At 38.1% G+C, this 19,289-nt stretch overlaps 1 protein-coding gene across 1 annotated transcript in view; it reads left to right on the forward strand.

The window, feature by feature from the left end:
* The first annotated feature begins 297 nt into the window (after positions 1–297).
* DMGDH (dimethylglycine dehydrogenase) overlaps positions 298–19,289 on the forward strand; it is a 39,648-nt gene continuing 20,656 nt past the window's right edge. The window contains exons 1-7 of the mRNA XM_064736020.1: positions 298–407; positions 2,194–2,359; positions 7,142–7,240; positions 8,535–8,699; positions 9,141–9,345; positions 15,841–16,089; positions 17,304–17,502. Of these exons, the coding sequence (XP_064592090.1) occupies positions 331–407; positions 2,194–2,359; positions 7,142–7,240; positions 8,535–8,699; positions 9,141–9,345; positions 15,841–16,089; positions 17,304–17,502 (1,160 nt within the window). The 5' untranslated portion in view covers positions 298–330. The remainder of the gene's footprint in view (positions 408–2,193; positions 2,360–7,141; positions 7,241–8,534; positions 8,700–9,140; positions 9,346–15,840; positions 16,090–17,303; positions 17,503–19,289) is intronic.

A 19,289-nucleotide genomic window follows, 5' to 3' on the forward strand; every position in this document is an offset into this window, starting at 1 on the left:
CCGGCCCCTCGTTTATAGCCCCAGGAGGAGGCGGGACGCGGTGGGCAGCGCTGCGGCCGGTACCCCCGCCCCGCCCGGCCCGGCCCGGCCCGGCCCCTGACTGCCCGGGGCGCTCTGGTTCGGCCGGGGCAGCTCCGCTCCCTCCCGCTGCCCCGCCCGGCCCGAGGAGCGGAGGCGCTCCCCCGGCTGCCCCCCCGGCTCCAAGGGGCGGTCCGGCGCCCTCGTCCGGGAGGGCCGGGCTCGGCGGGGCAGGGTCGGGACGGGACGGGACGGGACGCGGCGGAGAGAGGCGCCGAAGCCAGCGCTCTCCATCCCTGCTGCGTGTGCAGGATGAGCGCGGTGCTGCGGGGAGCCCTGCGGCGGCTGCGGCCCCCGCGCCGGCCCGGGCCCCTCGGCGCCCAGGGGCGGTGAGTGCGGGCCGGGCGGGGGCGCGGGCAGAGGGACTGTGCCGCTGCTGTCCGGGACGCGCAGAAGGGGCGCTGGTGAGGGGAGCCAGCTCCGGCTGCGGCACCTGCGGCCAGAGGTGCCTCTCTGCGCCTCGCAGTGCTGCGCCAAAGCCGGAGCCAGCCCGGGGTGCGGGGCTGACCTGGTGTAGCAAGGTCCCTTCTGTTGTCTTCTGGGCCATACCGATAAGCAAACAATGACCGGTTTTAACTGGCACGATCAAACATCTGGGTGACCTGTTTAGTTCACTGGGAAGGCGAACCCCGGATTCTTGCCAGGCTCCTGGGCAAAGGTTTTAAAAATCTGAAAGGCACATGAGGAGATTTCAAATCCACAGCATAAAAGAACAATAAGAAAAGTCTTTATGCTTGACCTTGATTACCCTGTGCCTCAAAATTCAGTAGAAGCTGGTGTAAGTGCCACACATCTGGCTGCTAAACAGCTTACTGTTAACTTGCAAAAATTAATATGTAATCAGAAAAAAGAACCTGTGCGTGTGTGTGGTGCACCAAATACAGAACAGCTGTGGTGTCCTGTGCTCCCACTAATTTTACCTTTCATTCACCACCATTTATTGTACAAGCGTGGTGCATGTTCTGCCTGCAAGTGCATTTAAAATGTTATAAGATCTTCATTCATAAGACCTAAAACTGGTAGCCTTTATTTCTGAGTGGGAGACGTGGGAGACTAGTTATACATTAGAAAGTGTGTTGCCAGAGAAGTTGAAAGTGTACGAGGAGGAGAGATAAAATTGAGTATAGATTAACTGGAGAGAAAGATACTGTTGATTCATGGTACTCTGTACTGCTGCTGTAATAACATGTGCTACCTTGTCTCACAACCAAAAAAATTGCTTCTTAAAAATTTGTGATAAATTTTCACATATAGCTTGCTGCTTGGCTGTCTGTGGATGAGGCAGTAGAGAGGAGGATCACTTATCTTGCAGAAGAATAGGGCTGCTTATGACAGCAGTTCTGGTTTACGCTGAACTCAAGTAGTTTTGAAAGTACAGTGTGGAGCAGCCAGTGTGAGCCATTGACAAAAACCTGTTTCTATAATGTTTTGTCTTAAGTAAAGTAGGAGATGCCAACTCTGGGAATAGCTCAGTTTTTAGATCATGTTGCAAATAACACCAGGGTTGTGAATTCAGTCTCTCCATGGGCCATTCACTTAGAAGTTGGACTTGATGTTTGTTGTGCATACATTCCAAACTCAGAATATTCTGTGAATCTGTGAACATGGCAAAATAGAATATGAAAGTAAGTATCCAGCTTTTTTCTTCATGAACATGTATACTGACTTAGTCTACTGACATTGGTTTTAGAAATTTATTAAGGGGACTTACTACGTAAGTATTTTTAAAGCCTGTTTGTTGCACATACTACAGTACTTTGGCAAAGTCAGGTTTTGACATTGTCATGTTATGCATCAGCTTCTTTTTGAGAAATAGGATCTACATGTAAGAGAATATTGGATAAATAATATCTAAAGTTGCACATGGCAGCAAGCTTGTTTTGTTGTTTTCTGGTTTTTTGTTTTTTAATTTTTTATTACAGCTGTTTGCCTATATAATGCTCAAACAACATTTACTTTAAAAGTGGATATGAGTGAACAGGTTAGGTCATAAGCTATGTGTGTAAACTCCCAAGTAGAAACCCATGTGTATTATGGTTGAAGCTGTAAACAAAAGAAATGGGGAGAAGTGTCATTGACTTTTTCTAACTGTCTGTAATTTTTTCTTTTTTTTAGTAAAGAAGCCTCATCTCCTTCCTTAGGGAAAGACAAGGCAGACACAGTGATCATCGGAGGTGGTTGTGTTGGTGTGAGTCTAGCCTATCACTTGGCTAAAGCTGGCTTGAAAGATGTTGTTCTGCTAGAAAAATCTGAGCTCACTGCAGGATCTACCTGGCATGCAGTAAGAAATGTTTTGTTCATGTCTCAAATTAACAGTCATTTGTGTATACAGTGGTAGTGGAAGTTTCCTTACCTTTATTCCCTGTCTTTCGTGCCATTGCTGACATTACATAAAATCTTGGAGGAGCAAAGGTAACAAATATACATTCTGGGTTTTTTAAGCCTGCATATTGCTGCATTCTAAGGACAAGAACTAAAAGACATACATGTAATAATGTCAGGGTACCAACACCTCCTTTAATAATGATAATCACATGGTCATACTGGTTCACAATGTGCATTTATGTAATTATATATTTTCTGAATCTACATCTGGAGAGGTAATGTAACAAAATTAAATAAAGCTTGCCACAATAATACAGTAATGGATGCTTTTCCCATTTATTTCCAGCTATTCTTACCTGAAATTGGGAGATTATCTCTGTGTGTAGCAACACAAAAGAGCAGAAACCCAACAGTTTGATGTCTCTAGATCTACTCTGTTAATACAACAGAGCATTTATGCAATAATTTACATTTCAGAGGACAAATTAATTAGTTCTATTTTATTTGTATTCTCATACTTCTCCCAGAAAAGGAAGTCTGAAGTGCTTCATCTTAGTGCAGATGTTTTGTGTTCTTTGGGGTTTTTGAGAGAACAATATTAAAAAATGAAATGAAAAAAAAATATCATTACCTGCAGTGTATAAGTAGTATACTTCATTTTACTTGCTTTCAATAAACAAAGCAAAAGAAACCATGCTGTGTGTAGCAAGAAGAAGCAACATTCAGTAATTGTACAATACAACAGTGTGGCAAACAGAGCAATGCCATGTAAAATGTCAGATCATGCATCTCATGTATTGAATCATAACTACAAAATAGAGGCACAGACTGAATTTTATTTGCTCAATGCATATACAAAAAATATGTTTGTAAAAAACAATAAAAATCCCCTAGTTCTATAAGGAACCAGAATTGTGAATGGTGTTGTTACTGAATGTTTCCCGTGTTCTTGTTGTTACACTTACTCACCCTAACTCACTGCTCATAGCAGTATTAAAGCAACCCTTACTCCAGTACTTTTGCCCAGACTTCTTAGTGACTGCAAGACTGGAGCCCTGAGTGAAGGTAAGGAGCTGGAGCTCAGCAGAGAAAATGCCTGCACTACCAAAATTGACAGAGACGCCCCATGACACCTCTTAGAAGGAATTTGATGCAATTAATACAGTAAAATCCCTAGTTATGGGCCATGTTAAATAGATAACTACGTGGTATCTTCTCATTTTCTTCATTGTCTCTTTTCATTGAACTCACTATTAGAGGACTTTGTCTGAAGATGAAAAAGTTGGTGATGTCTGTTTCAGATGAGTAGAAAGATCAAAACTATGACAGTGAGTTCCTTGCTATACCAGATACTCTGTCTTTATCAGTGTTTTCCTCACAAAATACAGAAGACACTAAATATAGATACTAAATACAGATGACAATTACACATACTCTTAAGACGTGGAATGGCACATAGCACATTGCCTGCAGCCACAAATGTTGAAAGTCTGGTTCAGATGTTGCTGCACTACACCACATTTTACCTCTTAGACGGTCCAGGAAGGTCCTGCCAGAGCTCAGGATTGTGTTTCAGATAGCTAATATTCATGCTAGTGTTACTGCCAAAACTTTCTCTCACTTCTCAGGTCTGAGATAACTTTGACTGATCTCATGTGTGCTATTAAGACAGCGCAACAAATACGCACATTTTTATATTACCAAAAGATGTAACAGAGTGAGTTATTACATGTTATATTATATTATACTTTTTCTTGCAACATGCCATTGGTTTTGCTGCTGACAGCAAAGCACAGCGCAAGTCAAATAATTACTTGTTACAATTTGGTCACACTTACAAGAAGAGAGAGTTTAGTATATAAGAGTGTATTTTCCTTCAGAAAGCTAATTTAATAATGGCATTAGAATAAAATCTGAAACTGATTGAAATAGAACAAAACTGGTACATGAACTTTTCAGCATTTAAAAATTTCAACGATAGAAATGCTTTAAAATATTTCTGTCAATTCTCATAGCAAAGTTGCCATTCTTTAAATTATGTTTCCAGATCTTGTTTTTGTACAATAACAAAATCTCTTAGAAAAATAGAGTAAAGCCTGGAGAAAAATCTCCTTCAACTGCAAGAATTGTTTACACTGAAATTCAGGAAAACATGTAGATGCCTTGGGAAAGCAGCTGGGCCAGAGCAAATTCATGACTCAGTTCTAGAGAAAAATGCAGTACACTGCTGACAGAGCAGGAAAAAGCTGAAAATCAGCAATTTAGAAAAGTTACCTGTGTATGTGAAGGGGATGTTAGGAAAGCCAAGCCTCAACTAAATATAAGATTTGTGAGGAAAATGAAAGGCAACAAGAACTGCTTCTTCTCCTGCATTAATAGCAAAATGCTGAAAAAATGAAAATAAGGGAATGAGGTGAGTAATTCAGTCACAATTTACACTCATAAGGTCTCAGTGCCTTCTTGCCTCTGGTTTAAAGGAGCCTTGTGGCCTTGCCTCTGGTTTTACAGGCAATGGATGAGGACCAAATCAGGGATTATTGGAGTAATTTGGCAAATGCTCATGTGTTGGAGCAGACCGGCTGCATCCAATAATGCTGCTGATTCATGGCAAGGCCACAGATCTATCACGTTTGAAATACTATTGAAATTGGTGGAGGTGCCAGAGATGTGGCAAAGGACATACGTATGACTTTTAGAAAAAGCTAAAGGGCTGAGCAAAGGAGCTAAAGGTCAGCTACCCCTAGTTTGGTTCTTCAGAAAATCGTTGAGTGAGTCCCAGGTCCATAAAGGAAAAAAAATGTGATTTGCAAGAGTCAAAATAAATTTGCGAAGAATAAATCATGTCAGATCAAAACTGATTGCTGTCTATTATAGAATATTATGAATTCTTAGACACAGAGAGATCAGTTGATGAGACTTACCTAGATTTTAGCAAGACTTTAGACACCCTGTCCCACACTATCCATTTATTCAGCTGAAGATGTTATGTATGGCTGGACAGCTAGAAAGTTAAAAGACTCTTTGGATGGCTGGGCTTAGAGGGTGAATGCGTCATATTCTACCCAAATCCTGGAAATAAGTGGAATGTCACAGGAATCTGCCCTGGGACCCATCCTGTTTAATGTCTTTATCAGTAATATGGAGTAGGTGATGAAGCACATGCTCATCCACTTTCGAAGTTTACACCAAACTGTGAGGAGTAGGCAATGCACTCAAGGGTAGGGCAACCATGCCAAGGGACCTAGGCAGACTGCAAGGATGAAAGGACAGTTCTATGGAATTTATCAAGGCCAAATGTAAAGTTCCATATGAAGCTAGGAAAGTAGAGGAGCCACTGTCTATGAAGACTTTCAAAGAATCTGGAAAAAATCTTGAGAAATGTGGTCTGATCTTGTAGCTGGTCCTGCTTTGAATATGAAATTTAAGAGAAATCTCCTAAGGACCCATTCAATCTTTTTGTTTCATTAAAATTATTTTAGTATTTTATTATCTTAATTTTTATTTGGTGAAATTGGGTATAGCTGTCTGCCAGCTGCACTCTTGAAATCAGAAATATTTATTATCTCAACCCAAAAGATGTTAAATGCATTTAAACTTCTTTTCTTCACTTGAAAGTGTAAGAGATTGAAGTATTTATTTAATCCCTGAAATTAAATGCTCTTGAATATATATGGGTTTGTAGCTAACTTGCAAGTGATTTGTGACTCACTTAGTTCAAAATGACAACATTAATAGTGACCACTAAAATGGAATTTCCTTACATCTGGAAGATTTATTACTACATTTGGAAGAATAACAGAAGGCCAGAAAATGTTTACATAAATAAAAGAATACAGGAAAAACCTAAATGAGATAGCAAAATTTGCAAGTAGAAGTAAAATAATTATTCTTAGACATTGCTAATGGCTAAGGAAATTTAAATATTTCAATGCCTATTTTTTTTCTTCATTCTGTACACACTGAAAAAAGGCCCTTTATTTTTTGATAAACAGACAAGTTTCAGCTAAAAACTCAGCAGTGAAACAGCCCTGGGGCTTACTCTAAGGTAATTTAAATAAATGTGTTCACAGCATGTACACACATGTATTAAATGAGATAAAAATCGCATTTAGTCAAATATCTAGTTTTCAGCTGTGTCCTGTATGATGCTAATGGTTCAATATGATAATAAGAAATGAGCAAGGAATATTTTTTCCAGACTACTAATTTAGCCCAAGGACTTCCTGAAATCAACACACCTGCTTTGTTCTTCATGGGACCCTTACTAGATGAATCTCCCTCCTGTAGGTTTCTGTGATCTCTTCTTAAACTCAGATTGTAATGAAAATTGCCAAAAATACTTTTAGTCAAATTTATGAATAGACTATAGATAGAACTGTAAAATATTATACTGACAAGTGATTAATTTTACACTCTTTTCCACTCGATTATCTGGGCATTTCAATAATCTGGTGCACTATGATATTGTATATAAATTGAGATATCAGATAGGACAGAACAACTGCAACACTATCATGGGTTGGCAGACTTGGTGAGAAAAGACAGATGGGAAAACACCTGTGCAGAAAACAGAAATGGCTTAAGTACAAAAAATACTTTATTTTTATTTTTGTAGCAGTTGGCTCTATCCATGTGTTGTTTTTCTTTACAGTATCTTGGCAGTTCCTTTTTAGATGACAGTTGGAAGGAAGGCAAGAACACTGCATTTCTAATCTATTGTTCCTATTTCTTATTTGAGGCTGGTTTAACTACTTATTTTCATCCTGGAATAAACCTGAAGAAAATACATGCTTACAGCATCAAACTCTATGAAAAGCTTGAAGAAGAGACGGGACAGGTAATCCCCTTAACCTTTGAAGTGTTAATTCAGAGCAATATCAATTGTAGCAATAGTCTTACAAAAAAGTGTAGTTGATAATGGTGTGAAGTAGCAGTAGCGCCTTTTTATTGAAATACATTCTTCTTCATACCCAGTCACTACATTTTGTAGATAGTTTCCCAGATCCCTCTACAGTTTAGGAAAATGGTACTCATAAAACCTCTCAAGACACAACAGAGAGTCTGCAACTTTAACTTGATAAAGGAGCTAAAATAGTACAAGGAATCTGGAATGAACAGATTGATTATGATACATTCCTGCCTTAAATATGTCTACTTAAAAATTCATATGATATTATGCTGTCTCTACTTGAGATGATTGCAATTCTTTGCATTCCTTTCAAAGTTTTTATTTAGTGACTTAAGGAATGGATACGTGGGGAAACACAGGAGTCATCTTTTTCATTTGGCATCTCTCAACTTTATACATTTCATTTACTTAACTTGCACTTGTTTTGGACAGCAGCAGAAATTAAATGAACCTCACTTTACTAGTCTACAAATTTCATATATTTTTAGTATTTGTCATATATATATATATATATATATATATATATATATATATATGTGTGTGTATGACAGATATTTTTCATATTTGTCATAAAATGCTCTTTTCTTCTTTCTGCTACTCAACTAGATAAGCTGGCACATCAGATTATCATTGTGAGTTCCAGTGAAAGACTTATTCAGCCTTATCATTGTCCTGTGAGATAACATAGAAAAGGTGAAGAAAAGTAAACATTCAGTGTCCAGCTCTGTAAGGAAGTTTAATTTATTAAAAAGACAAAACCAGTGAGTGTTTTTTCATTGTGTTTATAAAGGTGCTTAGTTAAATACATTCAATAGGAAGTCATGCAAATGACAGCTTTTAAAGTAAAGTATATCATATATACTTATTTTTGAGAAGTATCTGATTCTACTTTTGAAAGTGTGTGAGTGCATATATCAAGTATGTATGATGTATATATCAAGTAAAATAGATGTATCATGGCATTCAATAAGGGCTTCTTTTAACTGTTTTGAAGATAGTATGCATTAAATTAGGAAGCTAATTTGATAACTTCATGAAAAATTATTTTTTCTAGGAGTCTATGTCCAAGGCCTCTGCCTTCAAAGGCCCATAGCTTACTTGCATTTTTCTTAATGATGTTAGTGGAACAATTCCTGTAGACTCCTCTTAGCACAGAAAAAATACATATACGGCAATCAGTAAAGATTCTTTCAGTAATTTGCTGTTTCTCTTTTTTATTTAGCCTGTGGGGTTTCATCAGCCTGGCAGTATCAGAATTGCTTCAACCCCTACTAGGGTGGATGAATTCAAATACCAAATGACTCGTGCTGGTTGGCACCCAACAGAGCAATATTTAATCACGCCTGAGAAAGTGCAGGAGCTATTTCCCTTATTGAACATGGATAAGGTAAAGAAGCTAGTTTTATGATATGTAACTTCCATTGCACTTAAATATTGGTCTGTCAGAAATATACATGTAGAGTCTCCTTTCTTTTTACGAATTGTGCAACAGATTCTTGTTTTCATTGGAAAAAAAATGTGTCATAGCCTAAAATCAGAACTTGTGAATTTTATGCATACTGTGTGTCAGAGTACATACTATTAATTACTATGTGTATAATATTATAATATTAAAGAATTGCAGCCTTTGATTTCATGGGAGATCTGAGGAATTTGACTGTCATAGGCCATTGTTAGGTTGGGTAAAATTATTATATATTTTGAAAATTTCTTTGACTTCCTGAAGTTTACTGTATTCAAGTAAGAAAGTAGTTTGTGTTTTTTTTAAACTATCTAATTTTGATAAATGGTACTTTTTTTCATTTTGGGGGATTTTACCTCCATTTAGGTTTTAGCTGGCCTGTATAACCCTGGAGACGGTCATATTGATCCTTATTCTCTAACTATGGCCTTGGCTGCAGGAGCCAGAAAATATGGTGCTCAGTTAAATTATCCTGTGCAAGTAACTAATCTGAACTCCCGATCAGACGGGACATGGGAAGTTGAAACTTCACTTGGAATAATCCAAGCAAAGAGAATTGTGAATACTGCAGGTAAGATTTAATATAAGCTTTAGAGTGCTTTTCAGATTTACATACTAACTAACACCTGTACTGAATTGTGTGGGTTACATGTATAAGGAATGTATATGTTCTTGAACATTCACTTGGTTTGTGGTTTGCACATATTTCTTCACAGTATGGTGAAAATTTAGCTCTTACATTAATTGCCCTTGAATAGGCATTAAAAGTATTTGCCCTGATTTGTCTCCAGCAGTTAGTTATCAGACTGCCCTCTTAGGTTTATTGTAGCAAAAGAGACATTTACTGGTCTACAATAAGTTGTGTAGGAGAGAGTCCAGGTCTAGAGTCACAGAATCATAGAATATATCCTGAGTTGGAAAAACCCACAAGGATCATGGACTCCAACTCCTGGCCCTGCATAGCAACATCCCTAAGAGTCACACCATTTTCCTGAGAGTATTGTTCGAGCACTTCTTGAACTCTGTCAGGCTGGTGCTGTGACTACTTCCCTGGGAAGCCTGTTCCAGTGCCCAACAGGTGAACTGAACGTTTCTCTAAAACCTAATGAAACATACGTAGGAAGGCAGAAGGAATGTATACACGAAATACAAATAACTTCACTGTTTCTTTTAAGAGACTGTGAATTTGACCTTGCCTATTTCACTGTGATCTTTCTCCAAGGTTTAACTCCATCCACAAACCCTTGAAATGGAAGATTTTTTTGTTGTCTTTTGAGTCACATTTTAAACATGTGCTTGGCTTAACAGTGCATTTTTTGTATGTCATAAAAATTGCCTAACTCAGGGGAGCTTGTATTTACATATACTAATGTTATTCTTCATTGTGTTAAAGAGGCCAAACTGATGTTTCTGCTTCAAAGAACTTTTGGGCAAGTGTCCTTTGGAATTGTGTTTATTTTCCTAGCAACTTAATAAGTCTGAAAACCTGTAGTAAATCTAAATTTATTCGTTTATTATTACGCTACTTTATGCAAGTGTAAAAAAATATATTATTGGTGAAAAGTCTTATGTGAAGCATGCTTTCTGCTTTGTAGAAGAAGATTTTCTGTTTTCTGTTGTTTCAAAACATGCTGAATATCTACCATATAGATTAAAGTTTTGCTGTCTCTGCCTCAAACTGGATCATATCTGCATTTTTAGGGCATTAGTCCCACATACCTCCCATTGCAGTGAATCATCAGGCTTCAGTTGGAAGCTGTGATATTCCAAGCTGACTTTCTTACTCAGATGGGACAAGTGAACTGAGAGCAAGAATACACCTTTATAATTCCTTTCTTTATATTTGGAATGGAACAGAAAAAAAAATACAAGCACCTATTTTTAGTGCAAGACATAAAATGAGGCTAAGTGAGATAGAGACTCTTGTTGGGGGGTAAAATACCATCGGTGACAATGGGAATTATGAAGGAATTGGACTGGAAGGGTAATAGGTTGGGAGAGAAAAATGCCTTGGAAAGATTTCTGGAAGTGTTTAGGAGCACTGGCAACAAGTGGATCAGTTAGATGATACAGGACTTACTGAATAAGGAACTCAAACTGGGAGTGAATGGTAGCAGTCGGGATGACACCAGAGAGATAGTGGGAAGGTATCTGATTTGTTTCATTAAGGAAACTGAAGCTAGGAGTTTTTCAGATGAAATTATTACTAAGGATACTCAAGCAATGGTTGTACGGGAAACTGAGTGGAAAACTGACCTGCTTAAGCGTGAAAGACTGGTGAAATATGTCATAGAAATGGAAGGGTAGATAGGAGTGGATTGGAGAGGGAGATTGACTAGCACATGGTGACAAAATAGCTGAAGAAGGATATAAGGACTGGAGTAAAAGTAGAATTTCAGATAGCATTAAAAAAAGGAGAAATTTAGAGACAGTGGGATCAAACAGCTGGACTCTCTGGGGATGTGCTTTAGAGGTCTTTCTTTCAGATTCAGGGATATAGACAACCCTGTCTTATGTTAAATCATTCCAGGCTTTTGGTAAAGACCTACGGGAAAGCCCATGGAGAAGTGCACTTTCTTATATATGTTTTCCATACATAGGTGATCACCTGCTATTGCTATATGCCTCGTTAAAATAACAAGACTCTGAGGCTCTAAGCTTGCTCATGAGTGCCATATAATGAATTTTGGAGAGAAAGAGGACTAGAAGAGTTTAGTAAACTTTTTAGAAGGCAATAAGCCACACAACCAGGGAAACCAAATTTTAAAAATTTTATGTAAATCACAAAGTCAAGCACTTGGAAAATGAGAGATGTCAATATTTGATTGCCTTTGGACTGACAGTTCATATCTTTCAGGCATGAACTATGGAACAGCATTCAGTTACAAAATCACAAGCTCTCTTACAAATAGGATCCTTGTATCATTTGTTACACAGTGTGGATATATTGGTCTGGAACAGATCTAAGATTATGAAAGGGAAAGGCAGCTCTCTTGGCAATCAGACTTATTTAGGTCACAAACTTCCAGACACTCATTATTCCCACCTATTTGCTCTGCATCATATGGATGAAGTATCACAGATGTAGCAATTTTCTTATATTTTTGTAGTATAGTTATCTTTCTTTGGCTAATATATCAAGTTGATATTAGGCAGGGTTTTCTGGTAAATGCCTTTTAGATCTTATTTGCAAATATTAGAATGCACTCTTGTGGACTTTTCATAAGTCTTTTTTTATTATTTAATAAGTTTTTAAATCAACAATGTATTTACCTAATTCTCCTGTGTAGTTAACTGTTCAGCCAAAACGAATATTTGAAGCACATATTGCTTAACATTCTGGCTAATGATGTAAAATCAATACTGTATAACACATATCTCTTATAAATGTTTTCTCAGATAACATTAATTCTTTTTCTCAGCCTTGCCTCATTCCACTACAGATCATGACTTGTATAATTTTAGGCTCATGTTGCAGAGAAAAATACATCAGAAGGCTCTTTACATTCCCTCTCCCCCTCCCCACCTCACCCTGCAACTGACATCTGCTGCAGAACTGGAACAAACTAGTTCCAACCAATCTTTAGCTGTTCCTTATGTGAGATTTCCATTTTAGAGGAAAGCAGATGCCTAATAAATAATCCCTGACATGAAGCAAGTATACTGAGCCTGCTGAAGTTATTTGCAGACTATTTATAATGGAATGTTTGATTAAAGTCTCCAAAAATTGTGAATTTTGTCTGTATATACAGTGTGGGTGTGTGTATATAAGCATGTATTTTCAGACATGCATGTACTATATATACAAGCATTTATATATAGTGGTAGAAGATTCTCTTTTTCAAAACCAAGAAACGGTCAGATGACATACTTCAGCAGATATGTTAAGTAATACTACCACTAAATATTTCAGCATCAGATGTTTGCAGTGTCTACAATTTAATCTTCACAAATGTCCTAGAGATATAATAGATGCCTTCATTTATCTCTACTATGTGTGATATGACTTGACATCTGCTTCCAATTAGAATTTTTTTTCAGAGAACGTATTCTTTTTGCCATTTTTGTTTTTGTTCAAAAACCTTAAACAAAGAAACTGTAGTATTTTTCTTTTAGTAAATGTCACCTTTTGTTATTTTAAGCAATTAAAAAAGTACTTATGATGTGTGACTTTTTTAGAATAATAGTGCTGTAAATTTTATTTTAAACAAACCTAAACTATTTGTCTCTTACTGAAAAACACTTTAAAATTGGCTCGGTGTGTAATGTTATTCTCAAAATCTAATTGCTAAGAAATTTCTTCTTATTAAGAAAGAAACAAAGCTCTTTCAAAGACCTAATTTTCTGCTACTTTAACTTTTTCTGTTCTCTGTGAATCACTAGCTCACCTTACCTTAAAATAGTTTTATTTGTAGGTGACACAGAAATGCCCAAATCAAAAGGAGCTCCCTAAAGATTGCTACCTGCCACTTAAATCCACATTTGCATGTATCCTGTGTAATGAAGGAAACCCTTGCATATGTGCTAGAAATGCAGATTTATTCAAATTTTTTTAATTGCCTTCTGTTTAGGAGAACATAAGTAATGTTTCATTAGCCTTAAAGGATGTTTTGGGTCACTCTATGGCACAATCACCCCTCAACCAATCTAACTGAAATAACAAATGTTCTGGCAATGAGTCTCCTCCAAATGCTGAGATGCCATTTAGAAGCAAAAGCCTTACATATGATGACTACAACAGGTGCTAGTTTCTAGCATTTACTGGGCAAGGGCTTTTAGCTGAACAGATCTCTTGAAGGTGGTGCTGGATTTCCTCTGCTGCTTTTCCTTACCTGGCTGTCAGTAACTGTTAAGTGAATAAGCACAGAAAATGTTTTCCTTGGAAGCTTTGCATTTTTTTAAAACTGTGGGTGTTAGGCCCTGTGGCTGGTTTGTAATATTAAATAAGAGACTGACAGCCATCCTGGCACAGGGGAATGGCGCAAGGCCAGCACGGCCAAATTCAACTTTCCTAACTGTCCTGGCTTCAAGCCATGCTGGAGGTGAGAGGACGTATTCCCAGTTAATGTCAGCAACCGGCATGAGCCGGCTGCTCCCCACAGGACAGGGAGCCAAGCAGGGAAATGAGGGTGGCCGAGCCAGCGAGGGCTCTGTCCGGCAGGGCACAGGGGACTGAGCAGGGGAGGCCCAGGGCCTGCAGCTGGGGTCAGCCTGCGGTCCAGGCCTCCAGGTGGACTTGTGGAGATGGGGCACAGTCAGATCCGTAGTGATGATGCCAGGCTGAGGTCGAGCCAGGAATGTTACCACAGGTCAGGAACAGGCCTGGTGACGGTAACCAAGGTCAAATGATGCCCGCCAAGCGATAAGCAGGACTGTAGAGTTGAGACTGATCTGAGGTCAAGCTGAGAAGTAGTCCACGGATCAGGGTCTGAATCAATATGTTCCTGTTCCTGGCCAGGCACAGGCATGGTTGTGACAGAGTTGTAAACAGGCACACGATCAAACCAGCTCAGACAGGTTCTGAAGGACTTGAGCTGACCTGGAATGGGACTCCTGTGCCCATGGGTATGGGTGGACATCCCTGGTGAAGCTATTCAAGCTCATTTATGCCTTTTAATGTCCTTGGGGCACTGAGAAATTTTCACCAGGTCTTGGAGAGAATGGAATTGAGGAGAGAGGTAGGAAAATTTGGTTAAGACAAATTCTTAACCAAAGGAAGAAAAGGAAGGAAAAGTTGCACATTAAGCTGGGCACATGAAGTCTATGTCCCAGGAGAAGGGACAGTTGTGTTAGGTAGAAAATCTTGCTGGAGATATTTTGTCTTAAGCAGTTTGGAGTCAGCTGGTTTCCCAGGAACCAGGCTGTCTTGCCTTCTTTTGCTTGGAGCCATATGGCACACAACCTTTTATTTGGAAGGCCCTGCTACCTCTTCATTGTCTTTCATTTTGTCTTCCTCCAACCCTCACTCCAAAAGTGAAAACTCCCCTGAAACTCTTATTTCATTGGATTTCCCCCTTTCATTCCCATTCTTGAGACCTCTGGTCCTTGATATAAAAGTCAGAAGAGTGGGGCTGAGGGATATTCAAAGCAGCTGAGAGCAGCTGCCTTTCCAGTCAGTTGTACCTGTCTGGTTCCCAAGTCTGTTCTGTTCCAGCCTCATAGCAGATGTGAGAGCCATGACGCAGAGCCCAAACTAGTGTTTGGCAGTTAAGTGGTTTCCACTCATTCATTCTGACACAGATACTTCACCAAGTGAGTGTGCCATACCAATTTAACCTTAGCACAGGAGAATCAGGTCTTTTTTGATTTCTCTCTCACAGTATGCATGAAGGATATTGAGCCAGCTGCAGAGGCAGGGAAATGGTTGCTTGCAATTTCTTGTCAGAGTCTGTATCAGAACTTCTAATGTGATGGCTGTAGGAGAGCACACTTGCCTATTCACCAGTACAAGCATCATTATGAATTGATTGCTGTGTGAGACATTAATTAATGTGAGTCACATGATGCATATGAAAGAGGAGAGAAACTCCAATTCCTGAGGTCAGTTGCCTGAAAAGTACTGCCTTAGTCTGTTGGGATGTTAGCACTTAACTAAGGTGCTGTTAAAGCATGCAAGCTCATTTGGTTGATAGTAAGGGGCTTGGTTGATGTTAAATTAACTCACACTTACAATGTGAGCTAATTTATTCCGGATTTTAAGTGTCTCTAACTTTGTTAGGAGTACACTGCAGACCTACTTTACTGAAATAAGCCATGGGGTTTCTGGAACTGTTAATTAAATTCTCTTCTGAACTTCTAGAAGTCTAATTTATAATTTACTAGTTATATTTTGATATGTGCATACTATAATAATATATAATAGTATAATTAGGAAAAAAGGACATGGAATTATGGAAGGAAAAATATGCTAGTAATATGAAAAATAACGTGAAAATTAGAAGTATGGGGGAAAAATTTTTGCACATAAAAGCACAGTGTGTACTGCAAATATTTTACTGTCATTTTCCATTCACTGAAATGAATGTTTAAATATTTCTATTTTGATTTTGGTTTTTTATTTCTCTAGGCTTCTGGGCCCGTGACATAGGCAAGATGATTGGCCTGCAGCACCCTCTAATACCTGTTCATCATCAGTATGTTGTAACATCAACTATCCCTGAAGTGAAAGCCCTAAAAACAGAATTGCCCGTGATCCGTGACTTAGAAGGATCATACTATCTAAGGCAAGAAAGGGATGGACTTTTGTTTGGTCCATATGAAAGTGAGGAGAAAATGAAGCTCCAGGAGTCATGGGTAACAAATGGAGTCCCACCAGGTGACTAAGAATATTAAATCTTTAAACATAATAGCACACATTTTAATGAGCATAAATCCCAGGCTGTCATGCTGCCTTATGTGACAGAAAATACAAAATATTTGCAATGCATGATTGTAATGCAAAAACTTTTTTCAAAGAATAGTTGTAACTCTAGTGATAAAAAGATAACAGAAATACAAATGTAATGTAAGAAAGGCCTGCTACAATGTAGTCTTACCCTACTTCCTGAAGAGGTGCTTGTGTATTTAAATTAGAGGCAGTCACCAAATCTGCTCTACATAGCCTTTTTTGCCTGAATAGAAATTTTTCTTACAATTTTCTCCAGCATGCTGACAGGGACCCTGGATATTTATTGATACCCCCGAGATAATGTGATTGTCAAATAGGAACAGCAAAGGAATGTCTTAGACAAAATGCTGTGCTTGGATGCCAGGTGCAAGAGAGCTGTAGATATGTATGGAATAAAAAAATGTCCTATGTCATGCAGCTGCTTACTAAAAAACATTATAAATTGTTGTGTTATATCTAGGCTCCAGCTTTCCATTCACTTCCAGACAAGAAGTTATACGAAATCATTAGTATTGCTGTTTTAAAAAACACAGTATTTCCTAAGGAAGGGCAGTTTAAGGGCTATCAGTTTTGGATAGCCCTGTCATGGCTCCTGGATCTTACTGTCTCCAGTAGCATTAAGTACCTCCACATAATGATGTTCAGCCATGCTTAGAGTCCAGGCTGAGGGGTGAAATGTACCCAGAAGTTTGTATGATTTCATGGAAATCATAAGCAGATACAGGAAGTACCTTTTTTCCCCTCCTCAAATTATTGGCATATTGAGAAAAATAAGTGAGTCTTATTAATGTAGAAGAAAGTTTCTGTGTATCTTCACTTCCTTTGTACTTCATTGTTGAATTTGCATGACCTTAGGGTTAAACAAATATGTATAAAGGATAGTATAATTGCAGTGACAAATAAACTTGGTCCTGCAGGTAACTATGTTTTTATGCATGCCATTTTTCCTATGTAGGATGGCAAAGGCTTGAACATATGCACTGATTATTACCATAAAACTTTTATATATAGATAGCTGTACTGATATAGATAGCTGTATTGATATAGACACCTATATTTCTATATAGATGCTATAGCTGTATTGAAAATGTGTGTGCTCTCTGTGTAAATAACTATATATAATGAGTCAATTTCTTGTGCAGGATTTGGAAAAGAACTTTTTGAGTCTGATTTAGACAGAATAATGGAGCATATTGAGGCTGCCATGGAAATGGTCCCTGTTTTGAGAAAAGCAGACATCGTAAACACAATTTCAGGCCCTATCACCTATTCTCCAGACATTCTTCCTATGGTGGGACCACATCAGGGTGTCAGAAATTACTGGGTAGCCATTGGTTTTGGGTGAGTAAATTCTTTGTGACAATTTTTGTCTATCATATTGTTAAAATGGTAGTCACCTCAAGCTTTGTGCATTTTTATGGGCTTGGGAGTTGTTTTACACATATTTTGTGTTAAAAGGTAATTGTAAATAATCTTAATAACCACAATCTCTATAATGTAAGATCATCCTTTTCTCTTATTTCTTTACTTTAAGTAATTTTTGTTTCCTCCTTTTATTCTGGATGCCAGTACCTGTGACACTTTATGAAGCAACACAAAATGGTAGTACTTCTTACTGTCTGTGTAGCAATTTAAAGTGACAAAAATACTGTGTTTAAAAATACACTTTCCAGTTAATTTTATTTCTTGCTTTTAATTGCACTATATTTCACAGTTGTTTATTGTATGTAAATCTGGTTTCACTGAAGTTGGACAACAATGAGTGTCCACTATACAGTTCTGTGTGAAGAACTGAAGGCCTATTAAATGGAAGACATTCTGGTGCAGTGTGTGACTGACTGCTCTAGGGATACAAATCCACTGTTTCTGATTGTTGAAAGTGGAGCTGAAAATTTACATTGCTGGGTATTGGAGGAAATCAAATAAAGAGGGCAGTGCAACGATAGAAATATATGGTTTACTGGTGTTGTTCTCCCACCTCTTATGGTGTTTTTCTTGAATGTGATTTACATCTTATTTATTATGGCTGCACTTGAGCAAGTGTTAAAACATCAACATCTCTTTAGTTGTCTTAGTTTGACCATTGATTCAAGATGGATAGAATGAACCAAATACAATTCCAAGCAGATCTTATTGAACACATTCTGTTTACATTGTTTTTCCAATTGCCTAATTTGCTGTTCAAAATCCAGCTCAGCTTTTTCCAGGTTTCTTTCATTCCAAAACAAACAAACCCTCGGATCGTAAGATAAGGCAGTATCACTAACGTGCTTTCTGAGGCTCTCAAAATAAAAGAGCTTGGTAATTTTGCAATGATTCATTGTGAAAGGTATTCACCTTTGCTGCTTGGATTTAAAAAAAAATAATGTTATCTTTCAGTAACATTTGCAGAACTTATAGTTACAAAAGCGGTTTGCCTAGACCTTGTTCACCAAAGCAACTGTTTAAGTTCATTACTCTGTGGCCAGACTTTGGAACATGTTTTCTTTGTTGTTGTCAATGGGAGCAGAATCAAATTCCATATGTAAAAAATTGAAGACTACTTAATTTTATTTAAACAATTTGTTTCGGGAGTTTGATTAATCTCAAAATGTTTAGCCACGGGTTGCAGTTACGTGGCTGTCTTTGGATTACTTTGTCTGCTTTTCAGGGACTTTTGACTCTGTTCTATGCTTCTGGGTCACTGCAGTGGTTCCACAAGTGTTGTAATTTTTTGTGTGCATTAGCAAATCCTTATCTTGCAGTCAGCTAGCAGGGACATTGTGACAGAGGACTTAGTGCTTTTAGATTAGAGGATTTTTATTATCTAAAATTAGCAGCTTGCTAGGCATTTTAACATGCAAAGAAGTTTAGTTAGCAGAGCTTGTAGCACTATTTATTATTAAGGTTGCTCAATGCTTCCCATTTTTAGTTACTGAAAGTTTTTAAAATATTAACGAGAGTAGTTTAGGATTTTATTCAGAAAAATTTAATTCATAGCAGTGATACCATTCTATAACCTGGGACAAAAACACTAGAAAAGGTACCACAGTGTGCAGAGACTCAGATTTCCTAGGAATAGGAATGGAAAGACTTGAAAGTGGGTGAGACACAGCACCTCATAAGTAAGACGCAAGAATGTGACAGGT

The sequence above is a fragment of the Zonotrichia leucophrys genome, chromosome Z (assembly GCF_028769735.1).
Source record: "Zonotrichia leucophrys gambelii isolate GWCS_2022_RI chromosome Z, RI_Zleu_2.0, whole genome shotgun sequence".
Taxonomy (NCBI): Eukaryota; Metazoa; Chordata; class Aves; order Passeriformes; family Passerellidae; genus Zonotrichia; species Zonotrichia leucophrys.